A 24424-nucleotide genomic window follows, 5' to 3' on the forward strand; every position below is an offset into this window, starting at 1 on the left:
CAGGAGAGTCCTTTGTAGGCAGCTGTATGACTTTATCTCTCTCTTTCATTTTTTATTTCTTTTTGGTTTTGAGATGTCTCGCTGTGTAGCTCAGGCTGCTCTTGAACTCACTATGTAGCCTAGGCTGTCCTTGAACTCACAGTGATCCTCCTGCCTTAGTCTCCCAAGTGCTGAGATGACGAGAGTGCACCACCATGCTCGGCTGGCAGCTATATGACATTAGAGTGGTGGTGACAAACCCACAGCACATGCCACAGTGGGTTCTTTGTGTCACTGAAAGCTCTAAAAGTTTCGCTATCACTGCTTTAGAGGATGAAAGCAACTTGCTCTTCTGCTCACTGATGTTCTTTGACTTTGTGCAGCCCAAGGAAAGAATGCATCTGTGCCCAAACCCTGCTGCTGCAGCTCCTCCAGAGCTGCTTCTCAGTGCTGCAGGGAGACACACTGGCTGCCCCTGAGGAGAAGCCTCCAACCCAGCGCCCAGAGGAGACGGAGGCTGCCAAGGCGCTCTATGCACACTTATGCGATGGTAGGGGCTTGGTGTGTCCCTTGAATGCAGCGCTGTGCTTGCGGCCCTTGGGCTTCTGGTTGTAGAGAAGAGGAGGTCCTGTGATCCCGTGCACCAGAAAGAGATTGCTGCTGTGGAAGATGAACTTTTCCTTTGGTGCTGCTGTGAATTGCTATTTAAAGTTCACGATTTTTCCCTCATCAGCTGATTTCTCTTCCTCCTTGTTTCACATGTACAGCTGCCTTGTGTTGAAAGGAATTACTGTCATACTGTTCAGCCTTAACTTCAGTCGGGACACTGAAGAGAGGCCAACAGATTGAGGGGGAGGGATTATAATGATAAATTGAGGATGAAACTGCAACCATCTGACATTTTTAATGTTCGGCCAAGTTGTGTCACAAGAGGGTAGAGAAATGGTGAAATACACTCAGTCATACAGGCTTTGTTTTAGTTAAATGTAAACAAAAGTAATTTTTTTATACTACCTTGCTTGTACACAAGTATTTCTTTGCTCTAGTATAAGCAATAAAATAGAATTTGTTGGCCGGTTATAACAGAGCTGTATTATAAGGGAATAGATGAGCTGATTCCATTGTTCATTTTTTTTTTTTAGTGGTAGATAGGGTGGATGGAGACTGTGTGCCCATGGGGATATTAAAACAAGAAGTGAGGAACACCCTTCTCAATGGAGCAGCCATCTTTTTTCCTGATCGACAGACTCGGCGGAATCATCTCTTCACCATGATGGTAACTGTCATCATGATCCCTTCCTGAATGGATGGGATCTGGTAGTCTCTGCTTTCTCTGAATATACTGTCAGTTTAGTTTTCTGAGTGCTTATTGATACTAGCTATATGCAAAGCTGCATGAGACACAGATAGCAAAGGGTGTGCACTGTGTTCAGTCCTAATCTGTTTCATAACCTATTATCTCACAGTTAGTGTAGTCTCCATCATGTGACTTGCCTACAACCAAATTTTCTTCTGCTTTCCCAAATTATGGGAAAATTTAAAACAAATGCAAGAGCAGACTAAAGTAGACTTCCAGCCCCCAAGTGTACTCATCACCCAGCTTTGACAATGATAAACTCAGGCTAATCTTGGTTTATGTATAATGTATCTAACCTACCCCTACCCCTCTAACCTACCCCTCACCACCACCTAGCATTATTTGAAGTAAATTCTTGACATATTGTATTTGTAAATATTTCACTTTGCTAGCATGTCTTCCATGTGAAAAAATAGAACTTGTTGAATGACACTGGTGTCTACTAGCAAAGCAGCCCTATCTCTTGCCCTTGCCCATCCCTTCTGATAGCAGTAGTAAGTGTTCTTTTTCCTTTCTCATGCTGATGGAATGAACGAACAGCACTGCTGACCTGTTACGTGTTAAACAGTTCTCTCCAGGTGATTGTGTTCATCATGACCACATCATATCTTCCCCACGATCCTAGGCCAGGCAGGGCTCTGGACTGGAAGTTGCTTGGGATACCCCTCAGTCCCTTGCATAGCAGTAGGTGTTCAATATATTTACTTAAGAAAAAAAAGTTCCCCAAAATAATCCAGTAGCCCCATCAGGAGGTGTGTTACTATTGACTTTAAACCTGTAGGACAAAAGGAAAGTTTTGATCCTATTTCTTTGCTCCTGGCATGGCATGCCCAGTAACTAAAAATATACATCTTGTGGAGGTCTGCTTCCTAGACATTTCCTTCAGGCTTTTCTTTAGGAAAACTTTTGGATGTTACCTTTGTAGTAGATCAGAGTCACCTGCCAACTTCTGTGTAGATGGTTGGTTCTGCTCCTTCTTAGCACTGGACTAGCTTTTAATTGGGTGCTGTGAGGAGTCTGCTGACCCATGCTTCCTCGTAGGCAGGAACAGTGGGTGGTGGTATTTCATGCTGCTCTTGGTGCCTGGAATGTCATGGAATAGAGTTTCTGAGTGTACACTTTCTGGTTTTGTAGAAGAATATCTCTGAGCAGGAGCACAAGCAGTCGCTGCAGCTCACATTCCGTTCACTGTGCACATATTTTAGGTAAGTTTATAATTTTTTTCAATGTAGAATAGTTCAAACCTTTACAAAGTTGTTTCCTTTAGTGACCCCCTTTTCATGTCTTTTGGATTAATACTTCTCTTGCTCAACTAGAAAAGCTCTGAGTGAGTTGTTATTAGGCACAAAAGTGACTGAAATAATGGTTGAATGATAGTCTTGTTAAGAGCTTAATCCAAGTCCCAGCCCTTATAAAACAAGTTGGGGTTCAACCCACTGAGGACTTCTTTGAGCACTTCAATTTCTAAGTGAGTGTTAAAGACAAAAACTAAATCCAAGGAAGACTAGGGGCTATAAACCCAACTAGATTAAGCCAACTACAAAAGCATAGAAGTGATAGTTTACAGAGGAAGTAAGCCAGGGAGGGAGAACTTGGAGATTTGTCACGTTTTGGCTACCAAGCTACCAAGCCCATCGACTGCATTTCTGTAGGAATAGACTCTTGAAGGCGGGAAGGGACTAGTAGCCCAAACAGCTGCCTGCAAGACAGACTGTACCTGGTATGAATGCTAGACTTAGAGGGCTGCCTGTCTAAAACCTTTCAGAATCAGGTAGCAGGGATGATACTAGAGCCTGGGTATGTCGTGTGAAGAACATTTGAAGACACGAGACTTAGTGGCCTGAGTTGTCAGGTTAGGAGTCATGAGATTAAGTGTATTTCACAGTGGTGGTTAAAGTGATTAAGGCCTGGAGGATTTATGAGTCTAGCTGTAGGAGGACAGAGACCACAGTCTGTCTTTCTGACCCAAACCCCTCCCATCCCATGGAACTGGCACAGAAAGCTCCCTGGGTTCTTTTTTGGACCCTTTAAGACAGAAAACATGAAATCCCCTTCCCACAACCAGGTGTCGTGACTAGTCTGTGTCCTTTCAGTGACAAGGATCCAGGCGGCCTTCTACTTTTACCTGAGAGGAGCGACCTGGCTGGCATGAACATCAGCGAAGTCCTGGCTGTCATGAACACGCTCCTCTCTGTGGCTGCAAGAGAGGTACCTCACAGCCGCCTGCCTCCCCAGCTTCTTTGCCTCATGCTTTTAAGGCAGTCACTGTGCTGCCCCCGTGGCCTTCTTTCTTGGTGCGACTGTGCTTTGTTAGTGGACCATTGTACGTGAGCACAGGAGCTTCCCAGCCAGTCCCTGCAGACAGATGAGGAGCCTTGCCTTACCTGCCCCTTGGTAGTCAGCAAGGAGCAAGAACACGGAAGATCTTGTTAAGACTTCCTGTACAAAAGAGGAATGGAGTTGTTCCAAGTCCCTCGATAGTGTCAGCCAGAAGCTGAGCACATAGTTGTATATTTGTGGTATGAATTTTGTGAAAACCTATTTTAGATATTTTTAAAAACTAAGATTACTTAGCAAATTTATAGGCTAATAAAGCTGAAACTATAGTCTTTTTTTCTGGTGCTAATGATATTTTTTATTTTTTGAACTTTTTTTACACATGAAGCATTTGCTTCTCAAAATATAGTCAATACTTCTGGATCAGGATTCCTGGGAAATATGACAGAAATTTGGATTTCCAGATCCTAGCCCAAGCTACTGATTTAAAATCTCTAGAGACAGACTTAAGAATGTACAGTTTGCTGGGCATGGAAGCATACCCTTATAATTCTGACTACCCAGGAGGCCGAGGGAGGAGGATTGAAATTTAGAGGCCAGGGGCTGGGGATTTAGCTCAGCGGCAAAGCGCCTGCCTGGCAAGCGCAAGGTCGTGAGTTTGATTCCCGGTACCAGAGAAAAACCAAAACAAAAAAACAAAAAAAACCCAAATTTAGAGGCCAGTGCATCATGGACCATGAAGAAGCAAGACAGAAACACACAGGAGGAGAAATCCTGGGATTCTTATGTAAAACATACACAAATAAAATACCTCAATGGAGAAAAAACAAAACAAAACAAAAAAACAAAAACAAATTTAGAGGCCAACCTGAGCAACTTAGTGAGACACTGTCTCAGAATAAATAAAAGGACTGGGGTACAGTTCAGTGGTACAATACTTGCTTGGTGTGCTTAAGCCCCTAGATTTAATCTGTAGTGCTATGGGGGAAGAAATGCTTAACTCTTTTTTTTTTTTTTTCAACAAGATCTCACTGTGTAGTTCAGCCTGGTCTTAGTTCACTATGTAGCCCAGGCTAGCCTTGAGTGTTCCTCTTGTCTCGGCCTCCCCGAGATGCTGGGATTACAGGTGTGCATCACCATGCCGGCCTAACTTTGTCAATGCTCTGTTTTCTGCTGTCACATTAGTATTCTCTCATTTACGTTGTGCTTTCTTATTTCCAGATTTTTGTGCCCATCTCTGAGTCTTCCTTAAAATTTTCCTCCAACTTACTGCTCAGCAGTATTTGTTCTCTGTTCCACTTAGCCATGGCTCATTCTAATCTCTGTTTCTGCCATTTCCTACACCTTCCCTTTCTCCCCTTGCAATGCTGCCTGATCCTCAAGTGCCTGAAGCCTTGTCTAAGCTCTTGCCCTCTCCGTCCTGCCTCTACAGTTACACCTCAGTGCCTTTGGACAGAAAGTCTCAGGGTTCTCATCTGGTTTCTCTACCCTACCTCCCTCCCTCTGTCCATCCACCCACCTGTCCCTCTCTCCCTTACTTCTATCCTTTTCTTCTTTCTTCCTTTGTTTGTTTGTTTTTTTGGTTTTTGGTTGTTATTTTTTTTTTTTCAGAAAGGGTCTTGCTATGCAGTTCATTTTTATTTCTTTTTTCTTCAGTTTTTTTTTTTCAGTATTGGGAATCAAACTCAGGACCTTTCACTTGCTAGGCAGGTGCTTGTGCCTCTGAGCTATGTCCCCAGCCCCTGTTCTTTTCTTCTTCTTCTTCATCTATCTCTTCTTCCTCTACCTTCTCCTCCTCTTCTTCCACTATCAAGGAACTCTTACCAAGCTACATCCCTCCCCCTTCATTCATTCATTTAGAGGTAGGCTCTTACTCTGTTGCCTAGGCTGTCCTCAAAGTTTAAATCATCCTGCCTTATTGAATATTGGGTTAAATAACCCTTAGTTATTGCAGCCTGATCAGTCCCGCAATCTTCCAAGCGAGTGGACAGCAAAGGCTTAAATAAATGAGACAATGGAAATGATTTTAGGGCTCCAGGAGGGACTAACTCTCTTACAGCTTTGATATTCTCTGAGTTTAGCCAAAGACTTCTCTGGGAAGCCTGTATTTATTTTGTTTTCAAACAAAGGAGGAGGATACTCAATAAAATGTGGAAATCTCACAGGACCTTGGGAGAATTTTCCAAAGTAGTAAATTATGTCAATCAGGAGAACTACCTTATCTTTAGGTTGGTATTTATTGCAGGAGTGTGGAGACTGCAGCTGCAGTCTTCTTTTAGTTAATTGGGGTTGGAGCCAAACGTCTTCAGCTTTGGCCTTAGCTTGTCAAACAAAGTGCCTAAGCTTCAGACAACTCACAAGTAAATATGGAAAGCCAACTGGTTAATATTAAATCCTGCTCAGAGCCACTTTGTAGTAGTCCCCAGCACTGCCTCATCCTCCCAAACTGCTGAGTTTAAAGGCATGCAGCACTGGTTTTCATAGATGCTACTGAAACCTGGGGCATCTGACTCTATCAGTCTTCTCTTTCTACTTGGTAACATTCGCTATACGATGTGTGTGGGGAATATGGCGGCATTTGTTCAAGAAAATTTCCCACGACTGTTGCCGTATGGAGATCAAATACTTGTTCTTTCTTCTCTTTAACTCACATGTGATACAGAGTAAATCACAAGTGTCATCAAGTCTCCTAGGCCAGAATTCACTGTCGCCATTAACATACTTTCCTGAATCTCCTTTCAATAAAACCATTTGTAGCTGAACTGCACTTGGTGGTACACATCTGTAATTCTTGCTAAAGCAGGAAGATCCCAGATTCAAGGCTGGCCTGGGCAACTTAGCCAGACTTTGTCTCAATTTAATGCATGAATGAATGAACAAATAAATATCTGGGGATATCTCAGTGGTAGAATGCTTGCCTAGCATGCCCTGGGTTCAAGTCTCAGTACCACAAAACAAACAACAACAACAACCAAAAAAACTCAAGAAAAACCATTTATGGTTATAGTAAAGAGGGTGAGTCAGATTAGGAAAAACTGTAAAGCTGGTCAAAGTGTACCCAGCAGGACGTTTTTCTCCTTGCTCTGTTAATTTAACAGTACTATCTGCTGGATTCCTGTTGTGTGTGAGGCCCTGTGCTAGGAACGGGAAGACAGTGACAGAGGAACCCATTCCTGAGAGCAGACAAGAGTGTGATCAGACAGCTCTGACTGGGCAGCAGGGGCTGTCAGCAAATGGGCACTCAGGATGGCAGGAGGGTATACCTCACCCTGTCTGATGGGGCTGAGGGGAGGACTGAGGAAGGGCTTCTATAAAAAGATGGTACTGGGCCGGGTGTGGTGGTGCACACCTGTAATCCCAGCACTCAGGAGGCTGAGGCAGGAGGATCGTTGGAAGTTCGAGACCAGCCGGGGCTACAAAGTGAGCTCAAGGCCAGCCAGAACTGCATAGCGAGACTCTATCTCAAAAAGGCAAAAAAAAGATGGTACTGGAGCTCCGTGAAAGACCATGAATAGGGCTTCACCCAACAAAGAAGAGGAAGGAAGCATTGCAGGCAGCAGGAGCAGCACATGCAGAGGCTGTGACAAGATAGGGAGGAGCAGGTGTCTGGAGAGGGGAGTGTTCTCAGGCAGACTCTGGGATTGAGATCGGCTGCACACTGGAGAGGCGTCAGTGCTGGCTTGTCTTTCTCTGTCTTCCCCAGGCAGGACCGCTGTTCTGAAGTTCATGTTCATCATTCTCTTGTTTTTCTTTCCGCTTACCCCTACACAGCATGTTTGTTTTATTGGTTTTGACTTTAGTAGGATCACATGGTGTAAAATCTTCTGTGATGTGTTTTTTTCATTTAACAATATTATGGAGATTTAGACATGTTGACATATATGTGCTGTTATTTATATTCATGGATATGCAATATTCTCTATAAAACTCTGCTACAATTCACCCATTTTACTTTGGAGATATAGTTGTTCCAGCTTGGGGCCATTAATCACATTGACAGTGCCAATATAAGCATATTGCTCTCATGGCTCTTGTGTGCAAGAGTTTAGAGGGCAGGGGACCCTTCAAAAAAAATCCTACCAACAAAGATGCTGGATAGAGAGCTATAAAAGGGCGAAGAACTGTTTGTAAGGTGGGAGAGATCTGATTGAAGCCTCAGAGAAAGGCACCAGAGAGAGAAGAGAGGAGGTGAGAGAAGGAAGAGAGGAGCAATGGGGTTCCTGAGGTGCAGGAGGTGTCCTGTGGAACAGAACCTCATGTAGGTTCTGAAAAGCTACACGGAAAGAGGAAAGTGAGGGGTGTGTGTGTGTGTGTGTGTGTGTGTGTGTGTGTATGTGTTTTTCGTTTGTTTGTTTGGTTTGGTTTGGTGTTTTGGTTTTTGAGACAGGATCTCACTATATAGCCCAGGCTGGCCTCAAACTTGCAGTGTTCCTCCTGCCTCAGCCTCCTGAGTGCTAAGATTGCAGGTGTGCACCACCACGCCCAGCCAGAGTTTTCATAACGCCATCTTTCTTGGTTCACTGCTGAGCCAAAAGCTCTTTTGTGATTATTCCCTGCACATAGTGTTTTTTTGCCAGTGGCCCTTGGCCGTCCTGTGTGGGTGGCCTTGTTTAGATGGTTTCTCTTTGCTTCTTTGCAGTGTGAGCTGTTAATGCTCAGTGGGGTCCAAGGGGAGGTTGGCTCTGTGCTCTTCTCCCTGTTCTGGTCCGTCCAAGGCAGCCTGCTCTCCTGGTGCTACCTGCAGCTGAAGAGCACAGATTCTGGAGCCAAAGAGCTTGCCGCGGACCTTATTGAAAAATGTGAGTGTCAGTACAAGATATATGAAAATAGGCCTGGAGTTTGCCTCTGTGAATGCTCTTTCTGGTAACTCATGTGTCAAGGTTTTGGTTTTTTTTTTTTAACCACAATTCAGATCTGTGGGTCATTTTTATCTTCTAAAACCAGAAATTATATATAGATATATATATAGATATATATATATATACACACACACATACACACACACACACTTGCCAAGATGCCTGTTTGATGAGTCCGCACATATTTTTATAATAGAATTTGGTTGTTCTATAGCCTAAACATTGCCCTATAACCCTCAGCACTTGTAGGAGATAGCTCATTGTTGGAAGAGACTGTCATCCTATCTTAGTCAATTTATCCAAACAAGAAAGCCTAAAGTGTTTAAAATCCAAGGTGTATGTTGGCAACCCATTTGGGACTCCTCCTGTCTCTCAGGAGCTATTCCTATTCCCTAGTCTTATTCTCCAATAAATTTTCCTACTCTTAAAAAATTAAGACATAACATCCAAAGTGTAAGAACACTGCTGTGACCTTGGCCTAGTACTGAGAATACTCAGATTGATGTCCTGTCAACCCACAGGAAATGATAAGAAATCCAACAGATTCTGAGATATCATGGGGGAAAATTCAGTTCCATCAAACTTGATTTCAGCTACTATGACAGAGTTGTAGTAGGGGGTCCTGGCACCTAGAGCTTGCCTCTTTGGCTCAGCAGCCCTAATGCATGGGCCCATTGTAGAATAAAGGAAAAGGGAGGCTGGTGGCTGGGTCCATCAGCTATGTAACTTCACTTACAGAAGTGATCTCTCCACTTTATTAAAAAGTAGCAAAGACAAGAAATCATACTTGTTTTGCACTGCGGAAAACATTTGAATACCGCTCATTGGTTTCATGGTTTTTTATTGTAGAATCCTCCATATACACAGCTTTCTTGGCCCCCTCCCACTTTACCCTTGTGACAACTAAGCATGGGATGTCTTCTATTAACTTCTTTTTTTTTTTTATGTTTCGGTAGATGTGGTACAGTTTTTGGCAAGCACAAGAGTGATTTTGGAATCCTTTTTGTCACAGTATAGTGGAAAGACCATAGTAGAAAAATTGTGTAATTCGGTGTTTTCGATGGCAGCTCGCCAGCTGGTAAGAAAAAATGGTAGCTGTGTGAAGGAGCAGGGTGGGGGTTGGCGGGCCACACCCCCACGCAGAGTCTGAGGTAGATGCCAAGTGCTGCTTCTTCTTCCAGGTCATTTTCCTCCTGGACTTTTGCACTTTAGACATCCCACACTGCACACTCTTGCGAGAGTTCAGTACCCTCACAGAGCTGCTGAAGAAGCTCTGCAGTGACCCAGAAGGAGGACTGAACAAGGTAACTCAAGTTGGCGCCTGAACCAGGAGTGATGTAAATTGCCTCTGGAAGGCACTTTATTGGTGGCTTTGCCAGCTTGGATGGTAAATGCTGATCGAGTTGATTTGTCATAGTTAGCATTAGAAAGATGATTATGAAGGCGCATACAATCCATGTAAGTGAAGAGCTGGATTGAAGTTTAGAAGAGAAAATGCATGTTGGAAGCTGAACTATGTTTGATATTTAAAAGAATTGTCTCTCTTACCTAATTTTATAGTACCTCAAGTTTTCTCATGGTCTTGTTTGAGTTTCACAACAACCCTATGGCAGTAGAAAGGGCATATACATTTAACAAGTAAAAAAGCAAAGGCTCAAAGAAGAAAAAAAGAGGAAGGGAAAGTGGTCTCAAATTTGCCAAAGTCCCAGGTAGGAACAAAAGTCCTTAAATTCCTGATTCAGTGTTTTTTCCCACCGGAGATCCATACTAGTAATGATCTGTAAGCGGTAGTTGTGGATGTGGGGCATTGACTCAGTGGTAGAGCCCTTGCCTAGTGTGTAGAAGGCCCTGGGTTTGATTCTCAGCACCAAAACAAAACAAAACAAAACAAAAAACACAATAAAGAAAAGAAAAGAAATTCTGTCAGTTGAAAGATTAACAGATTATAGCAGGTCACAGAGTTCCTATACTATAGCAAAAGGACCTGTCTGCTGTGCTGAATGATGGATGTCTGTTGTTCTCTGTGGGCAGAAAAGTCAGCTGTGTCTTTCAGCTTGTGTGATGGTGGGTACGGAGCTGTCAAAGCCTGTCTGCCTGTAGCCCTGATAGAGAGACAGTCTGTTACACATGACTGGCCTTGGGGTGATAAACACTGCTTTCTCTTGTCTCCTTTGTTTGCCTAGCTGGACGTGGAGACCTGGCAGCAGGAACAGCCCGTGGTGCTGCATACATGGACCAAAGAGTCTGCTCACAACTATGAAAATAATTGCCACGAAGTGTCTGTCTTTGTTAGCCCGGGGGCAACCTATTTTGAGGTGGAGTTTGATGAGAGGTGTGAAACTGAAAAGAGGTAAGACTGACATGTCCTTTTGCCCCAGGCAAGAAAAGAATCAGAAATGAGAGAAGGGAAGCAGTAATGGTTATCCCTTTATAGGTATGATTATCTGGAATTCACTGATGCTAGAGGTGGGAAAACACGCTATGATACGAAAGTTGGCACTTACAAATGGCCCAAGGTAAGTGGTATCCCCAGAAAGAGATAAAACACCTACTTCTGCAGCAGTTCTCCCTTGTCAGCCCTCAGGCAATAAAGCTATGGCCTTTAAAGGGCAGCATTTGTGTTATATTTTTATTTTGGGTTTTTTTTTTTTCTGGTACTGGGAATTGAACTCACGACCTTGCGCTTGCCAGGCAGGTGCTGTGCTGCTGAGCTAAATCCCCAGCCCCATGTTACACTTTTATAAAAGGAAGAGTTATATTAGAGTTCAACAAACTTCAATCTGTCCACCATTTTGTAAATAAAATTTTTTTGGAACACAACCATAGCCTTTTGTATCACATTTGTAGTCTGCTTGGCACTGGCAGAGTAGAGACTATGTAGCCTGCAAAATCTAAAATATTGGCTATCTGGTTCTTTATAGGGAAAGTTTCCAAAACCCCCAGTCACTATCAGCATTGTCCAGAGTAAATGAAGAGCTGTCACTCTTAGCAGAAAAGGGCCAATGGGTTGAGTAGGAGGGCCCAGCCTGTGGTGGAAACCAAGAGTGCAGCTCACAGTTAGTGTGCTTGACCTGGGGCTGGAGGTGCAGACCTGCCTCCGATTGCTGACCTTCTGTCTGATGACAGGAGTCTTGATGGGGAGCAAAGCACTGGGCGAGCGTCTCTAGCTGAGTAGGTGGTGGTGGGTTGTCTAGTTTAGAAAGCTGAGCAGCAGTTCTCTACAGTTTCTGCTGCTTCTTGAGTCGTTATGAATTTTGTGTTTCAATCCTCCTTTAGTAGTTTCGGACTTGTGGAAATAAAGACCACTGTTAAATTTAGATGTTTTGATCCCAAAGAGCGTTCTTACTACTGAAACGCAGCCTCCTGACATCTGTTTGACCACATGACTGTTGATTTTCTCTAGAAAGTGACCTTTAAGGATGGTCCTCGGCTGCAGTTCCTCTTTCACTCTGACAGCAGCAACAATGAGTGGGGCTACAAATTCACTGTCACTGCTTACGGGCTGCCTGATGTTGCAGTGTCTTGGGGCTTGGATTTACAACTGCTTGTCTCCCGGCTGATGGGGCGCCTTGCCTCCCAGTGTATGGCACTCAAATCTGCACATCGTAAGTCCACAAGCCTGCCCTTCCCATCTCCTTACAGTCATATTGAAGAGCCAGGTGTTACCCTCTCTTAAAGATAGCCCGGCAATGACAAAGCAGAGGTATTGAGAGTCTTCCCTTTCAGAGTCCTTACAACCAAACCAGAACAGATTGTCCCCTGACGTCATTGTCATGAAGTTTCTTTCTTTTTTTTTTTTTTTTTTTTGGTTTTTGAGACAGGGTCTCACTATGCAGTTCAGGCTGGCCTTGAGCTCACTTTGTAGCCCAGGCTGGTCTCGAACTTACAACAATCCTCCTGCCTCAGCCTCCCGAGTGCTGGGATTACAGGCTTGTGCTACCACGCCTGGCTTGTCATGAAGTTTCTTGACTCAGATTTTGGACCACATCATGGAAGCTCCTATGGATTCCCTCACTGGAAGACAAGTAGAGGAAGGGACTGTTCTTTTGTTGTTGCTTTTTGTTTTTTAGCAACATAGTAATCTTTTTTTATAAGTAGATTTAAGTGTTCTCCAACCAGAAGGCAGAGATATATTATACATTAATTATGTATCCTCTAAATAAGTATTTATGTAAATATATATAGATATATGAATGTAGATTTTGTCTTAAAATAATTTGTTCAACTTGTTATTAAATTCTCCCTAGGAAGGCTTAGGGTATAGCTCAGTGATTAAATGCTTGCCTAGCATATACAAAGCCCTGGCTGGGTTTGATTCCCAGCACTGCCAAAAGCAAAACAAATAAAAAAGGTAAATTCTTCCAAGGAACAAGACTTATAATAAAATAAACCTTTTTTCTACATTTTACTTCTATATCATTTCTTGAGTTTTTCTGACTGTAAGAGTAAAATATAAAAAAAATTGCATTTTGGAGAAAAACCAAAGAAAAGTGTAATCATCTTTAATCCTAACGTTCAGAGATAACTATTGTTGCTTGGTGTGGTGGCACATGCCTGTAATCCCAGCACTCAGGAGGCTGAGGCAAGAGGATCGTTGCGAGTTTGAGACCAGCCTGGGCTACAAAGTGAGCTCAAGGCCAGCCTAAACTGCACAGGGAGACCCTGTCTCAAAAAGACCAAAAAAAACCACAAAACCCAGAGATAACTATTGTTAACATTTTTGTTTCACCTAGTCTTTCTGTTTCTATTTATATCTATGGTGAGTATTTGGTTTGGTTTGGTTTTGGCAGTGCTGGGACTGAACCTACAGCTTTGTACACACTAGGCAAAAGCTGTACCCACTGAGCCACACCCCTACCCCTATGGTGGGTATTTATTTTTTATAAAATCAAATTCATAAATTATGAATGTTTTTCCATAATTAATATTCTTAAATAGCCTGCTATGCCCTAGGGGTGGTTCACATTCAGTTTTCAGTTTACTAAGCAGATTAGTCACTTCATAGGTACCTTGTAACTGAAGTTGTCCCACAGATTCGCAGAATTTCAGGTTTATGGTTTAGGTTCATCTGTGCTAATGTGCTCATGAGGCATCACAGTTCCATTCTGCAAAATGTAGGTAGATTTCTTCTTTTTTTGCTTTTGTTCAGAGAATCCAGTATATTGAGGGAAAAAATAGAATTCTCATAAATCACCTTCTCTTTGCAGAGATAGGAAGTAGTATGGCAATACCACAGGCAAAAATGGCTTCAGTTCTGAACTCCCCCTTGTGGAAACCTGTCTTCAGGCATCAGATTTGTCCAGAGTTGGAATTAGAAGCAAGCTGGCCCACTTACCCACACCAGGATGGGAAGGAGGTATTTACTCGTCTGTCATCTTTTTATGTGGGTAGAAACTGTTTACTACTGTTGCTCAAAGTTGTAGACATTTGTGTTTGTATCTTGTATCACCCTCACTTAGCTGTTAGTTTGTGAGGCAGAAACTGTCCCTTGTTGTTATCCTCTCTGTTTACCACAAGGGGCCAGTGCTCAATGTGTATTTAAAGTACAGACTGTATGTCTCTTCAGCGAAACATAGTAGGTGCTCAGTAAATCTCTCTTGATGACATTATCAGAGAAATAAGTGGAATCTACTTTAGTGTCCACTGAGTCACACTTTAGAGTAAATGATTTGTTTTGACCTTTTTGTTCTCCATAGAACTATAGCACTTTATTGAGGTATGCAATATTCAAAAGTCTAAATAAATTTGCCCTCTGTCTCTACTTCTTATCTCTCCTTCCCCTTTTTCTGTTCTGTTTCTGTTCCTTTCTCCCCTCCCTTATTCCCGACCTCCTTCCAAATCATTACATGGTTAATTGCCAAGTACCAAGCCTCTTCCTCCATTTCTGTTATCTGTTATTCTCTGTTAACTCTGGCTCTTTCAGACCCTCTCTTCTTCTCAGCTCTTGGAAGTCCACTTTCTTCTCTTACATCTAACTGCTCCATCTGCCTCCTTTGTTGGCCTTTCTTACTCCTTCTGTAAAGGGCAGGCTTTCTTCCCTTTCTGCAGCCCACCAAGGCATCATCCTCTCTGCTGCCTTTTATTGTCCCATCTGTAAGAGTGATTCCTAAATACCAGTTTCCCACCCAGGTTCTTTTCTCAGGCTGCAGTATGTATCTCCATCTTCCTGTTAGGTGATTCCATTTCAAAGTTCCAACTCCCATTAACTCTGAAGTATAAAAGCAGCCTGTCAGTCTGGCTGACTGCTCGCTTCTGTTATAGTCATTATTATTGGCCCAGGCCTGGAGCCACTTTTCCCTCATGTCCCCTTCCTTCATCCCTGTCCTGCTCTCGCCCTTCCTGTCCACAGTTAGAAGCTCTATGGATTCTTCCTTGTGATGTTCATCCCTGTCCTTTCCTCTGTCTCTCTCTTATCCAGGCCCCCATCTTCTACTGCATTGTTTTGCTTTGTTTTATTTTTCTGGTACCGGGAATTGAACTGAGGACCTTGCACTTGCCAGGCAGGTGCTATGCCACTGAGCTATATCCCCAGCCCTTGTACTGCATTATTGCCTTGGTACCTACCAAGTTTTTGTTTTTTTTTTTAACCACTGCATTATCTTGTCATTCCACTGCCAAGCACCATTAATGGCTCCCTGTTGCCCACAGGGTGAAGTCTAAACTCCTCAGTGTGACAGTCAAGGCTCTCTACAGTCTCCTTTCACCTTACCTATCTGACTCTAGTTCCCACCACTCCCCAGCTGAGACTTCAGGCCAGGTCAGTCTCCCCACTGACTCTTAACCTCTGCTCATGGTGTGTCCTTCAGGGCAAGCCTGCCTGTTCTTCAGGGTCCAGTCCTACGCCCATGTCCTCAGGAGGCTTTTCTTAATTACTTTAACCTGCCAGGAATGTTCTCCTTTGAATTCTCAGCACTGGGTCTCCTCTAGGCATTTGGCACTGGATAATCTTTTGCTTTATGGTAGTACTAGATTTAATGCTTTTAATGTTTTATTTATGTTCACCTTTTTTAACCCATACATCTATCTGGTTTCCCTAAAATAAATTTAAACTTCTTGACAGTATGAACCATGTTTTGTTTCTGCTTTAGCCTAGTGGGTGCTTAATAAGTTTTATTTTTTGAATGAATATGTTAAACATGGTTTTTTTTTCTTATTCCCAGGTTAAGAACATCCCTGATGATCCCTGCTGCCATTTTCTACTTGATTTTGCCCAGTCAGAGCCTGCTCAGAACTTCTGTGGGCCATATTCAGAACTTTTCAAAGGATTCATACAGGCATGTAGAAAACAGGCCCCAAAGACAGATATAGTTGCTGGTTCCACTATTGATCAAGCTGTGAACGCCACCTTTGCTGCTCTGGTGTATCGCACTCCAGACTTATATGAGAAGCTGCAAAAATATGGTAACTTATATTACAGGGAATATGTTTGATCTGAAGGCTAGTTGCTAAGTTTTAAGAAGGTCTATCTTAAGTGAAAATTTAGAAATATTTAAAAATGTGAACACATTTCTCCAGCTGTCAGTTTCATCTTGTTATTTCTAACTTGCCAGTCAAAAGATTCACAGCCAGTTTATCGTTAGCAGATTGTAATGTGTGGCAAGAGAGCTTGAGTTTCTTTTTTTTGTTGTTTTTGTTTTTTTTGTTTTGTTTTTGGTTTTTTTTCGGTACCAGGAATTGAACTCACAACCTGTGCTTGCCAGGCAGGCGTTGTGCCACTAAGCTAAATCCCCAGCCCTGAAACCTTGAGTTTCTGAACTAGCAGTTACTTTGTCTTCATCCAGAATTCTCGTGGGAAACTTCCAACAAATTTAATGAAAAGAAACCTTAAGAGGTCATAGTCCCGGCTCAGAAACTCAGAAGTTGTGCAGGGTCAGGTTAATCAAACAACCTTTCTGCACTTCAGTTTCTCAACTGTAAAATTGGTGTAGAGTTAATTAGCTCAATCAGTGGAAGAAATTCAGTTAAAACTGCAAATGTTTGTTACTGAGTACACTAAGAATACAGATATAGGAGGAGGAAAACGTCCATACTAACTTCTGTGGTTAGACTCGCAGCTTCTTTGTGGCACCATTGCACCAGGCTTCCTTTGTGGATAGTCTCCTGCTTTCCATCTCTTTCCCTCATGTTCCCTGGGATACCATCTCTGTGCAGCGGATATTGGTATAGGCTGTTGCCTAACTAGGAGCCCACAATGAAAGCAGGCCCCTCTCTACACTCACTCAGGAGAAAAGTCTTTCAAACCTTATCTAAAGACAAGGTATAAGCATCCCAAGCATTTTGGCAGGGTTTATGTTCTTTCCAGTGAGGATACAAATAAGTGAGAATACGTGTAAGCATGTATTCTACTTCCTTGCAGTAGAGTAGATGATTGACTACTACTTATGGTATTGTTATAATCAGTAATGTTATCACCACAACCTGTATTGCTCAGTCCTTTAGAGCTTACAGTGCAGTTTATTTCGCAAGTGCAAAAATATCTCAACCACCCCTCAAATCTCAATAGCTTCTTTCAAAAGCCACTCAAATAAATAAACTACATTAGACACGTGTGATTTATGGAAATAGACATCATATGGAAGAGCATATTTCTGCTGAGGAATGGGGAAGGGAAGGTAATCTGTGGTTTTGTGAGGAGAAAGGAAATCAGTACATCTTTTTTTGTTTTTTTTTGTTGTTACTATTCCCATTTTTTTTTCACTGTTAATTTTATTGGTACATTATATATTTTTTTTTTTTTGATTTTTTGAGACCCAGTCTCACTGTGTAGTTCAGGCTGACCTATGTAGCTCAGGCTGCCTTCAAACTCATGGAGATCCTCTTGCCTAGGCCTCCCAAATGCTTGGATTACAGGTGTACACCACCATGCCCAGCTACACAGGTGGTTTCTAGGATGCCTGTCCTTGTTGGTTCAAAGGGGACACAATTTTGTCTTAGTTCTTCCTGTCAGTGCCTTTATAATACAGACACCATACGTAAGGACTATTCATGAGATCTTAGCTGTGTTGAAAATGGTCTTTGTCTAGCTGATTTTTTCATTGTTATCTTTAAAAATGGGCTATTTCTAACGTTTGGAGTTAACTTAATTCCATAATGGTGGGAACTCTTTCAGTTTAGAAACGTAGGACAGAGCCGGGCGTGGTGGTGCGTGCCTGTAATCCCATCACTCTGGAGGCCGAGGCAGGGGCCATGTCTTCTCAGTATCGTGTTCCCAGTACCTGGTATAGAGCTTGGCACATAGTAGGGTTTCAGAAAATATTTGCTGTGTTGTACATTGATGTGACAGATGTTTCAACATGTTCTGGCATGCTATATTTTGGGTTTTGGATCCAGAGAAAGGCAAATGTCATAGGTCTTTAAAAATAAAAACAGGAAGATTATCTGTGTAGTTATAAAAATAGAACTCATTCATCTAGAGACAAAGTACAAAAAAGCTTTAAAAAATTACAAACTATAATCTCATCACTTACAGTATATCTGTATGTTAAATTTTTGGTATATCTACTTGACCTTATTATCTAGTTATACTCACATATGTGTAGATGGATATATTATCCAGGTTTTTAATATATTCTTTTTAAATGAAGTAATTTTATTTTTCTTTTTTATTACTTTTCCCTCCTTTCCTTTTCCCCTCCTCTCTCTTCCCCTGAAGTAATTTTATCTGTACCATTTTGTAATCTGCTTTTTCATTTAATGCAACATGAACTATTTCCCATGTCAAAATCATTTTTTATTCAGTATTTTAAAATTTAGTATTTTTAGATTTTACTTTTCATATTCTACTCACTATTAACAGTGTTTTCATTTCAGAAATTATTAGTTTGAACAAAGTTTGAAGTAACATAGAGAACTCAGGTATTTGTACCTTATTTTCCCCAAAAACCTCCCTTTCTGTCTCCACAGAGTGTTGCGTGACTTGTATTTTAGGAGATTCAGAGAGTACTTTGTGCTTAATCCTGCAGTCATGAATTGTGTTAACTGAATGTAATTTTCCTCTCTCCTTTTTTCCCTAGTAAACAGCAGGGGCAAGATACCCCTGAGTGAGGACTTCGCACAGGTGTATTCCTTGGCAGATGGGATTCGAATATGGATGGTAAGAGTGTCCTTCTCATGCGATTTCAGTATGCTTTAGACTTTCCCACTGTGATATAAGAGAACTGAGGTCAGAAGCTCTTTTCTTAGTAGCCTACATTTCATCACAGTGATGTCAAGGCAGAGAATGTTTTAAAAATTAAACTTTAGTGTCATGAACAGACATAAATTAATTTAGAACACTTTATAAAGTAATTTTAGAGTATTTAGAAATCATAATTTGGTGAGTTTTTAAAATGCTCAGCATAAGCTGGGCATGGTGGCACACACCTGTAATCCCAGCACTCAGAAGGCTGAGGCAGGAGGGTTGCCATGAGTTCAAGGTCAGCCAGAGCTACATAGTGAACTCAAGGCCAGCCTGAACTATAATTGAGACCCTGTCTCAAAACAAAAACAAAAGACCCTCAACATAAACAGGGTTCAGTTGAACCTGCTTCATGTCCTTCAGTAATCCCAAAAGCTGTTCTCTGGAGCTCCTTATACCTGAAAGAAGAGCATTGCTTTAGAGACTGGGCAGCCATCCAGAGTTTTAGGCAAAGGAGAAGCCTCTGGTCTATGTCTTAGGAAAATAGTTCTGCAGCATTGCAGGTAACAGCAGTAACTGGGAAGAACAAAGCAGCTATCAGTAGAACAGACAAATAATTGTATATTGTATAATATACATGTTTCATTGTAACATAATGTCATACTATATCGCAGTAAAAGTAAATGAAGTAGAGCTACGTGTATCAGTGTGGATGACTCATAGGCTTGATGATGAGCACAAAATAGCAAATTGCAGAAGAATGCGTAAATTTGGTAACCCTTATATAAAATTTTAATACAAACCAAGCCTGAGGGCCGGGGATGTAGCTCAGTGGCATAAGTGCCTGCCTGGCAAGCACAAGGTCCAGAGTTTGATTCCCAGTCCCAAAAAAACCCACAAAAAAACAAAAAAACCAAGCCTGTATGTTACATATATAAAGAAGTGGTAAAATTATACAAATGCATACAAATGCCAAACACTAAATTCAGGGGAATTTTTGTTTTGGCATGGAGAGGAGTACCTGTATGTTCACATGTATCTTAAATATTCAGTAGTAATTAAGGGGGAAAAATCCTTAACTGGATAGAGAATTGATAATGAACTTGAAAGCATAAGACTAACTGCAATAGTTAGATGAGGATAATTTCTACAACTGAGATACAATAATCAGTGGGACTTTGTGATTGATGAGAGTAGTGACAAGGAAGGAGGAAGTTAGGATAGTTCTGGTCTGTGCCTCAATGGGCAGTAGAAGAACTGAGCAGGGTAGGAAACGTGATCCTGGACCTGGGTGTGCAGAGGTAAGTGTAGATAGGGACCTATTATCTCAGACATCTAGCTAGAGAATTTAGTAAGTGGAATATTATAATCTAAACGGCTGTTACTTCACAGAAATGTCAAGGCAGAGATAAGGATGGCTTCAAATCACTTGTAATAGTTTTTTTTTTAGGGTTTTGTTTTTGAGACAGGGTCTTGCTATGTAGTTCAGGCTGGCTTTCAACTCACACCAATCCTTCCTCAGCTTACCAAGTGCTGAGAATGCAGGCATGCGCTATCACGCCTGGCAGTAGTTCTTTTTTTTAAAAGAAAGTATAAGTTTATCCATGAGCAGACAGCCTTAGACAGACTACACAGTGACTAGAACATAATTAGTACCCAGTACATACTGGATAGATAGAGGACAAAGTGAACTGTATCTCTCAGAAAAAAACTAAAAGGCATTGTCATCAGAACGGTGGGAGGAGAACCAGAAGAGTGTGTTGGCAGAGAAACCAAAGCAGTAGTAAAGTTTAAAGAGAAGATTGCCTAGGGAAGTCAGCTATCTTAAACCGTTCAAGTAGAGTTGGCAGTTTGTAAGGCACTTTGTAGATTGTTCTTGTAATTTAGCCTGGACAGACTGCCAACAGTAGGATGAGCTGCCTGGCTTCCGCTTCATGCTTCTCATCACATGTGGCCTTTTGCCTTGGCTGTCAGCGTTGTGGCCCATGCTGTGACCATTGCTCAGAGAGCCCTTCTCTTCCTGGAAGTTGCATCGTCACTTAGAGGAGGGCCCCATTCCGAGTAGAAAAACAATCAGGTTTTGGTGCAGCCTCTGCAGCAAGCTGCATGTGTGACTCTAGCAAGATCCTTTATTTCTCTAGAGCTTAGCTTCTTTGTACTATTGAGTGCCTGGGATTGTATAGGCCTGCACCATTATGTCCTGATAGAATTTTTTTGAAAGTAATTAAGTCATTTATGCAACTTTTCCCAATACCACATAGTTGAAAAATAGTTATTTTTGCAGATAATGACTTTAGACAACTTCAAACCTTACAATGCTTTTAAGACAAAAATAATTCAGCCCTGTGTCCCTAATACCTGGACAATAGCTATAAGTCTTCCATGATTTCAGTGCTGTGTGCTTTTGAAAGTAGTAGTTTGCTGTGTTTGCCTGTGAGGCCCTGTCTGGACACTGAGTCACGTGGTTCAAATCCTCCTCCAGTTAGAGATGAAGCAGAAGTCCCTGATGAGCCTGGGCAGTGAGGCAGACGAGAAGCACGGTTTGGAAGCGGCTGAGGCGCACCCGGAGAACCTGGGTGAGTGAGCTAACGCGGTGTAGTCACTGGGCCTCTAGCTTTGCTTGCAGAGCCTAGAGAACTAGCACGTACCTCCTAGGTTACCTTACTTGGGGCTCTGTTGACCTAGCAGAAGTAATAAAAGTACTAAATATCTTTTCCAAGGTTGTATTGCAGATAGAGAAAAATGCCAGCAAGGAGTAGTTATTTACTGATATACTCCAAGGGGAGCAGCTTTCTAATTTCTTCTCTTAGGAGGCCTCAGGTGCCTTTAGAGTTATATCTTATGTTTTTAAAATGTGCCTACATTTAACATTCAGTAAAATTAAAGGAACACTATTAATTTTTTAATAATATCATGGTTATTTTTTAAAGCCCGTACTTTTTGGAAAAATACACTGAAGATTTTAGAGATCAATTGTATGATGCCTGAGATGTTTATGGAAATAATCCAAGGAGTAGGGAATTGGTGAGGGGTGGGACAAGATTGGTCATGAGTTGAAAATTGTTGAATTTTTACCCTAGGGGTGAGTACATGGAGGGGTCTATCTACTGTTCTCCCTATATCCATTTGAAATGTTTACTTTCATAAAACTTTTTTTAAGTGTACCAATAGCCTTGGTGAGATCTTGATTTACTTACTGAGATAAAATTTGATTCTACTCTGTAAATAAATGTAAGATATGATTAAAAATACAGTGACTATTTAATTTTTTAAAAAGTATTTACTATGGTAAAAGACACTTTTCCATTAGTCCCCTTCAAAATACTGTCCTTTATGGTGGACACATTTATCTCATTGTCTTGGTACGCTCTGAAGCAGTTCTAGAGGTCCTCATTTGTGTCTTTAGTTGTACTGTCGTGGCTGTCTTGATGTCCTGAACGGATTCAAAACGTTTACCTTTACCGTCCCTTTAACTTTGGAGAAGAGCCAGAGGTCACACGGTGCAAGGTCTAGTGAATAAGATGGCTGAGGACCCAATGTCATGTTTTTGTGAGCCTGCTTTTCCATTGGCTGGCACTAAGGCAGTACGGTTCCCCGTATTTTTAATCATGCCTTGTAAGACATTCACAAAAAAAGACTTTCAGGTATGCTTCTGAAAATAACAAGAACAGTGCAATAAATGTTTTCAAAGTGAGGGTAAGTATTTTGAGAGGGGTTAATGGCAGTGTATCTTTAATAATTTTTAAAAATTTTAAACATTCACCATATATTTTTATCACACCACATGTATCACAGCACTTATGAAGGTGTTTCTTGCCTTAAGTTGTAAGTTTAAATAGCTTATTTTGTTGATGAAAATAAGTGGTAGGTTTAATTTTTACTTTTATTTGTTGTCATTCTTGTTTTTCCACATTTAGCAAAAGAGTGTATTCAGAAAAGTCTTCTGTTACTAAAATTTTTGCCCACCGGCAAAAGTTCAAAAGAACACCTTGACAAATTGTTGACTGTCGATGAAAATGATCATCTCCAGCCACTGGACAGGCACCAGAGGACAAGCTCTGTGGTGGAAGACCATTTCCAAGCCTCAGCGTCCACCACTGAAGCATCACCCTCGACTGCAAGGGACAAGAGTCCTGGCTTGGACATCCATCCAAAGCTGCCACCGAGCAGTAGCCCTCCAGCTACAGAAGCATCCACAGCTGAAGAGCCCTCGTCACCATCCACACCCACCCGGCGGCCACCCTTCACCCGAGGGCGACTCCGGCTGCTGTCCTTCAGATCCATGGAGGAGGCCAGGCCAGCGCCCACAGTAAAAGAGAAATACCCTGTGCTGAAAGATGTCATGGACTTCATTAAAGACCATTCACTCTCACACGAGAGGTGAGCCAGTCACTACTTTCCCAGCACTTTCTTACTTCAAACCATAGGTACCCAGTCTAGTCAAAGGCTTGCAATTCAAGTTTAAAATGAGCAATTGATATTTATGAGTACATTAGATCAAGGCTTGTTGTTTAATATTCAAGATAAAAATTCAAGATAAAAATTTGATTTTTTTCTTTTAAAGAAGTGTTTTTCACTTAAAATTTGTACATTATATATAAAATATATCTTAGTAATATATAATTTGGAGGTTTTTTTAAAGAAGTGTTTCTGTTTGTAGCTCCCACTTAAAAATTTGTTTTACCCCTGTCATATTTCTGACAAAATTATTTGTCCATAGGCTTATATCTTGGGGAATATGGTGAGTTTCAAGTTAGTGAGGAACTTCCTAAGAATGAAAGCTTTGTCTCTTTGGGGAAGTAAAAACATCAGAGTTCATTTTTACTATTTAATTTGTTTGTTTGTTTGGTTTTTTGAGACAGGGTCTTGCTGTGTAGTTCAGGATGGCCTTCAACTCGCTTATGTAGCCCAGGCTGGCCTCCATCTCACAGTAATCCTCCTGTCTCAGCCTGCCGAGTGCTGGTGTTACAGACATGCACCACCACACCTCGCTACTGTTCAGTTTTTTTAAATGAGTTGTTAGTAGACTTCTCTGCATTTGTTGTGCACTGCTTTGTAATGCTGCCGGGAAATGGCTGAAAGTAGCAGATGGCTGTGGGTAGTCTTCCTGTGTGATATTCCTAACACCTCACCACAGTGTTTCCTTTCGATTCATATGGCTTCAGAACTTGGGTGGAGGGGGTGTTTTCCTTCTATCCCAGCTTAGGAGTTCCCCAGAGGTTCCTGACTTGACTTCTGTCTCCAGTGTTGTGAAGGTTCTTTCCCTGAGGAAAGCCCAAGCTCAGAGCATCCTGGAAGTCCTGAGGATAATCCAGTATTGTACAGAATCCCTTGGACAGCCTCACTGCTTCCATCCACCTTACATACTTTTCCTGTTGGAGCTCCTTACCTGCCAGAAAGATTTCACCAAGTAAGTACAAATGGCAAGTCTGCAAGCAGTGTAAGTAGAGGTCATGTTAAAGCAATCCTAACTGTCTTCATCAGTTAGAAACTCCATGTATTCATTCTCTCATCCCAAGGAAGAATGGGTTATGTCTTTTTAATAAGTGGCAGGAACATGTCTATTCTTCTTGATGACTTTATCATCTTATTTTACCTTGTAGTAAAAATTCTATTCTACATGTACTCATACTATCATTTGGCTTCTGGAAGCTGTGAGCTAAATGCAATGCTCATTTGCAGTAATGACATTAGCCTCTCAAAATGCTTCTAACCTTCACTCAGTAGACATGTTAGTGTCTCCTCTGCTAGAAACTGTTCTAAGTGTTACTTGTACCGAAGTGAGTAAGGCAGACAAGGTCCTTGATCTGACGGAGCTTGTTTTCTGTTGAAGAA

General features: G+C 41.8%; 1 protein-coding gene across 2 annotated transcripts in view; it reads left to right on the forward strand.

Annotated features, from left to right (window-relative positions):
* Zzef1 (zinc finger, ZZ-type with EF-hand domain 1) overlaps window positions 1–24424 on the forward strand; it is a 121716-nt gene that overhangs the window by 45999 nt on the left and 51293 nt on the right. For both annotated transcript variants that reach the window (XM_005399693.2, XM_005399694.2), the window contains exons 15-30: window positions 363–529; window positions 1122–1255; window positions 2471–2541; window positions 3430–3544; window positions 8253–8412; window positions 9429–9550; window positions 9654–9776; window positions 10656–10822; window positions 10907–10988; window positions 11876–12077; window positions 13680–13828; window positions 15633–15873; window positions 18486–18565; window positions 21072–21165; window positions 22507–22969; window positions 23835–23999. In XM_005399693.2, coding sequence (XP_005399750.1) covers window positions 363–529; window positions 1122–1255; window positions 2471–2541; window positions 3430–3544; window positions 8253–8412; window positions 9429–9550; window positions 9654–9776; window positions 10656–10822; window positions 10907–10988; window positions 11876–12077; window positions 13680–13828; window positions 15633–15873; window positions 18486–18565; window positions 21072–21165; window positions 22507–22969; window positions 23835–23999 — 2535 coding nt within the window. The remainder of the gene's footprint in view (window positions 1–362; window positions 530–1121; window positions 1256–2470; window positions 2542–3429; window positions 3545–8252; window positions 8413–9428; window positions 9551–9653; window positions 9777–10655; window positions 10823–10906; window positions 10989–11875; window positions 12078–13679; window positions 13829–15632; window positions 15874–18485; window positions 18566–21071; window positions 21166–22506; window positions 22970–23834; window positions 24000–24424) is intronic.

The sequence above is a fragment of the Chinchilla lanigera genome, unplaced genomic scaffold (genome assembly GCF_000276665.1).
Source record: "Chinchilla lanigera isolate Chin_1 unplaced genomic scaffold, ChiLan1.0 scaffold00066, whole genome shotgun sequence".
Taxonomy (NCBI): domain Eukaryota; kingdom Metazoa; phylum Chordata; class Mammalia; order Rodentia; family Chinchillidae; genus Chinchilla; species Chinchilla lanigera.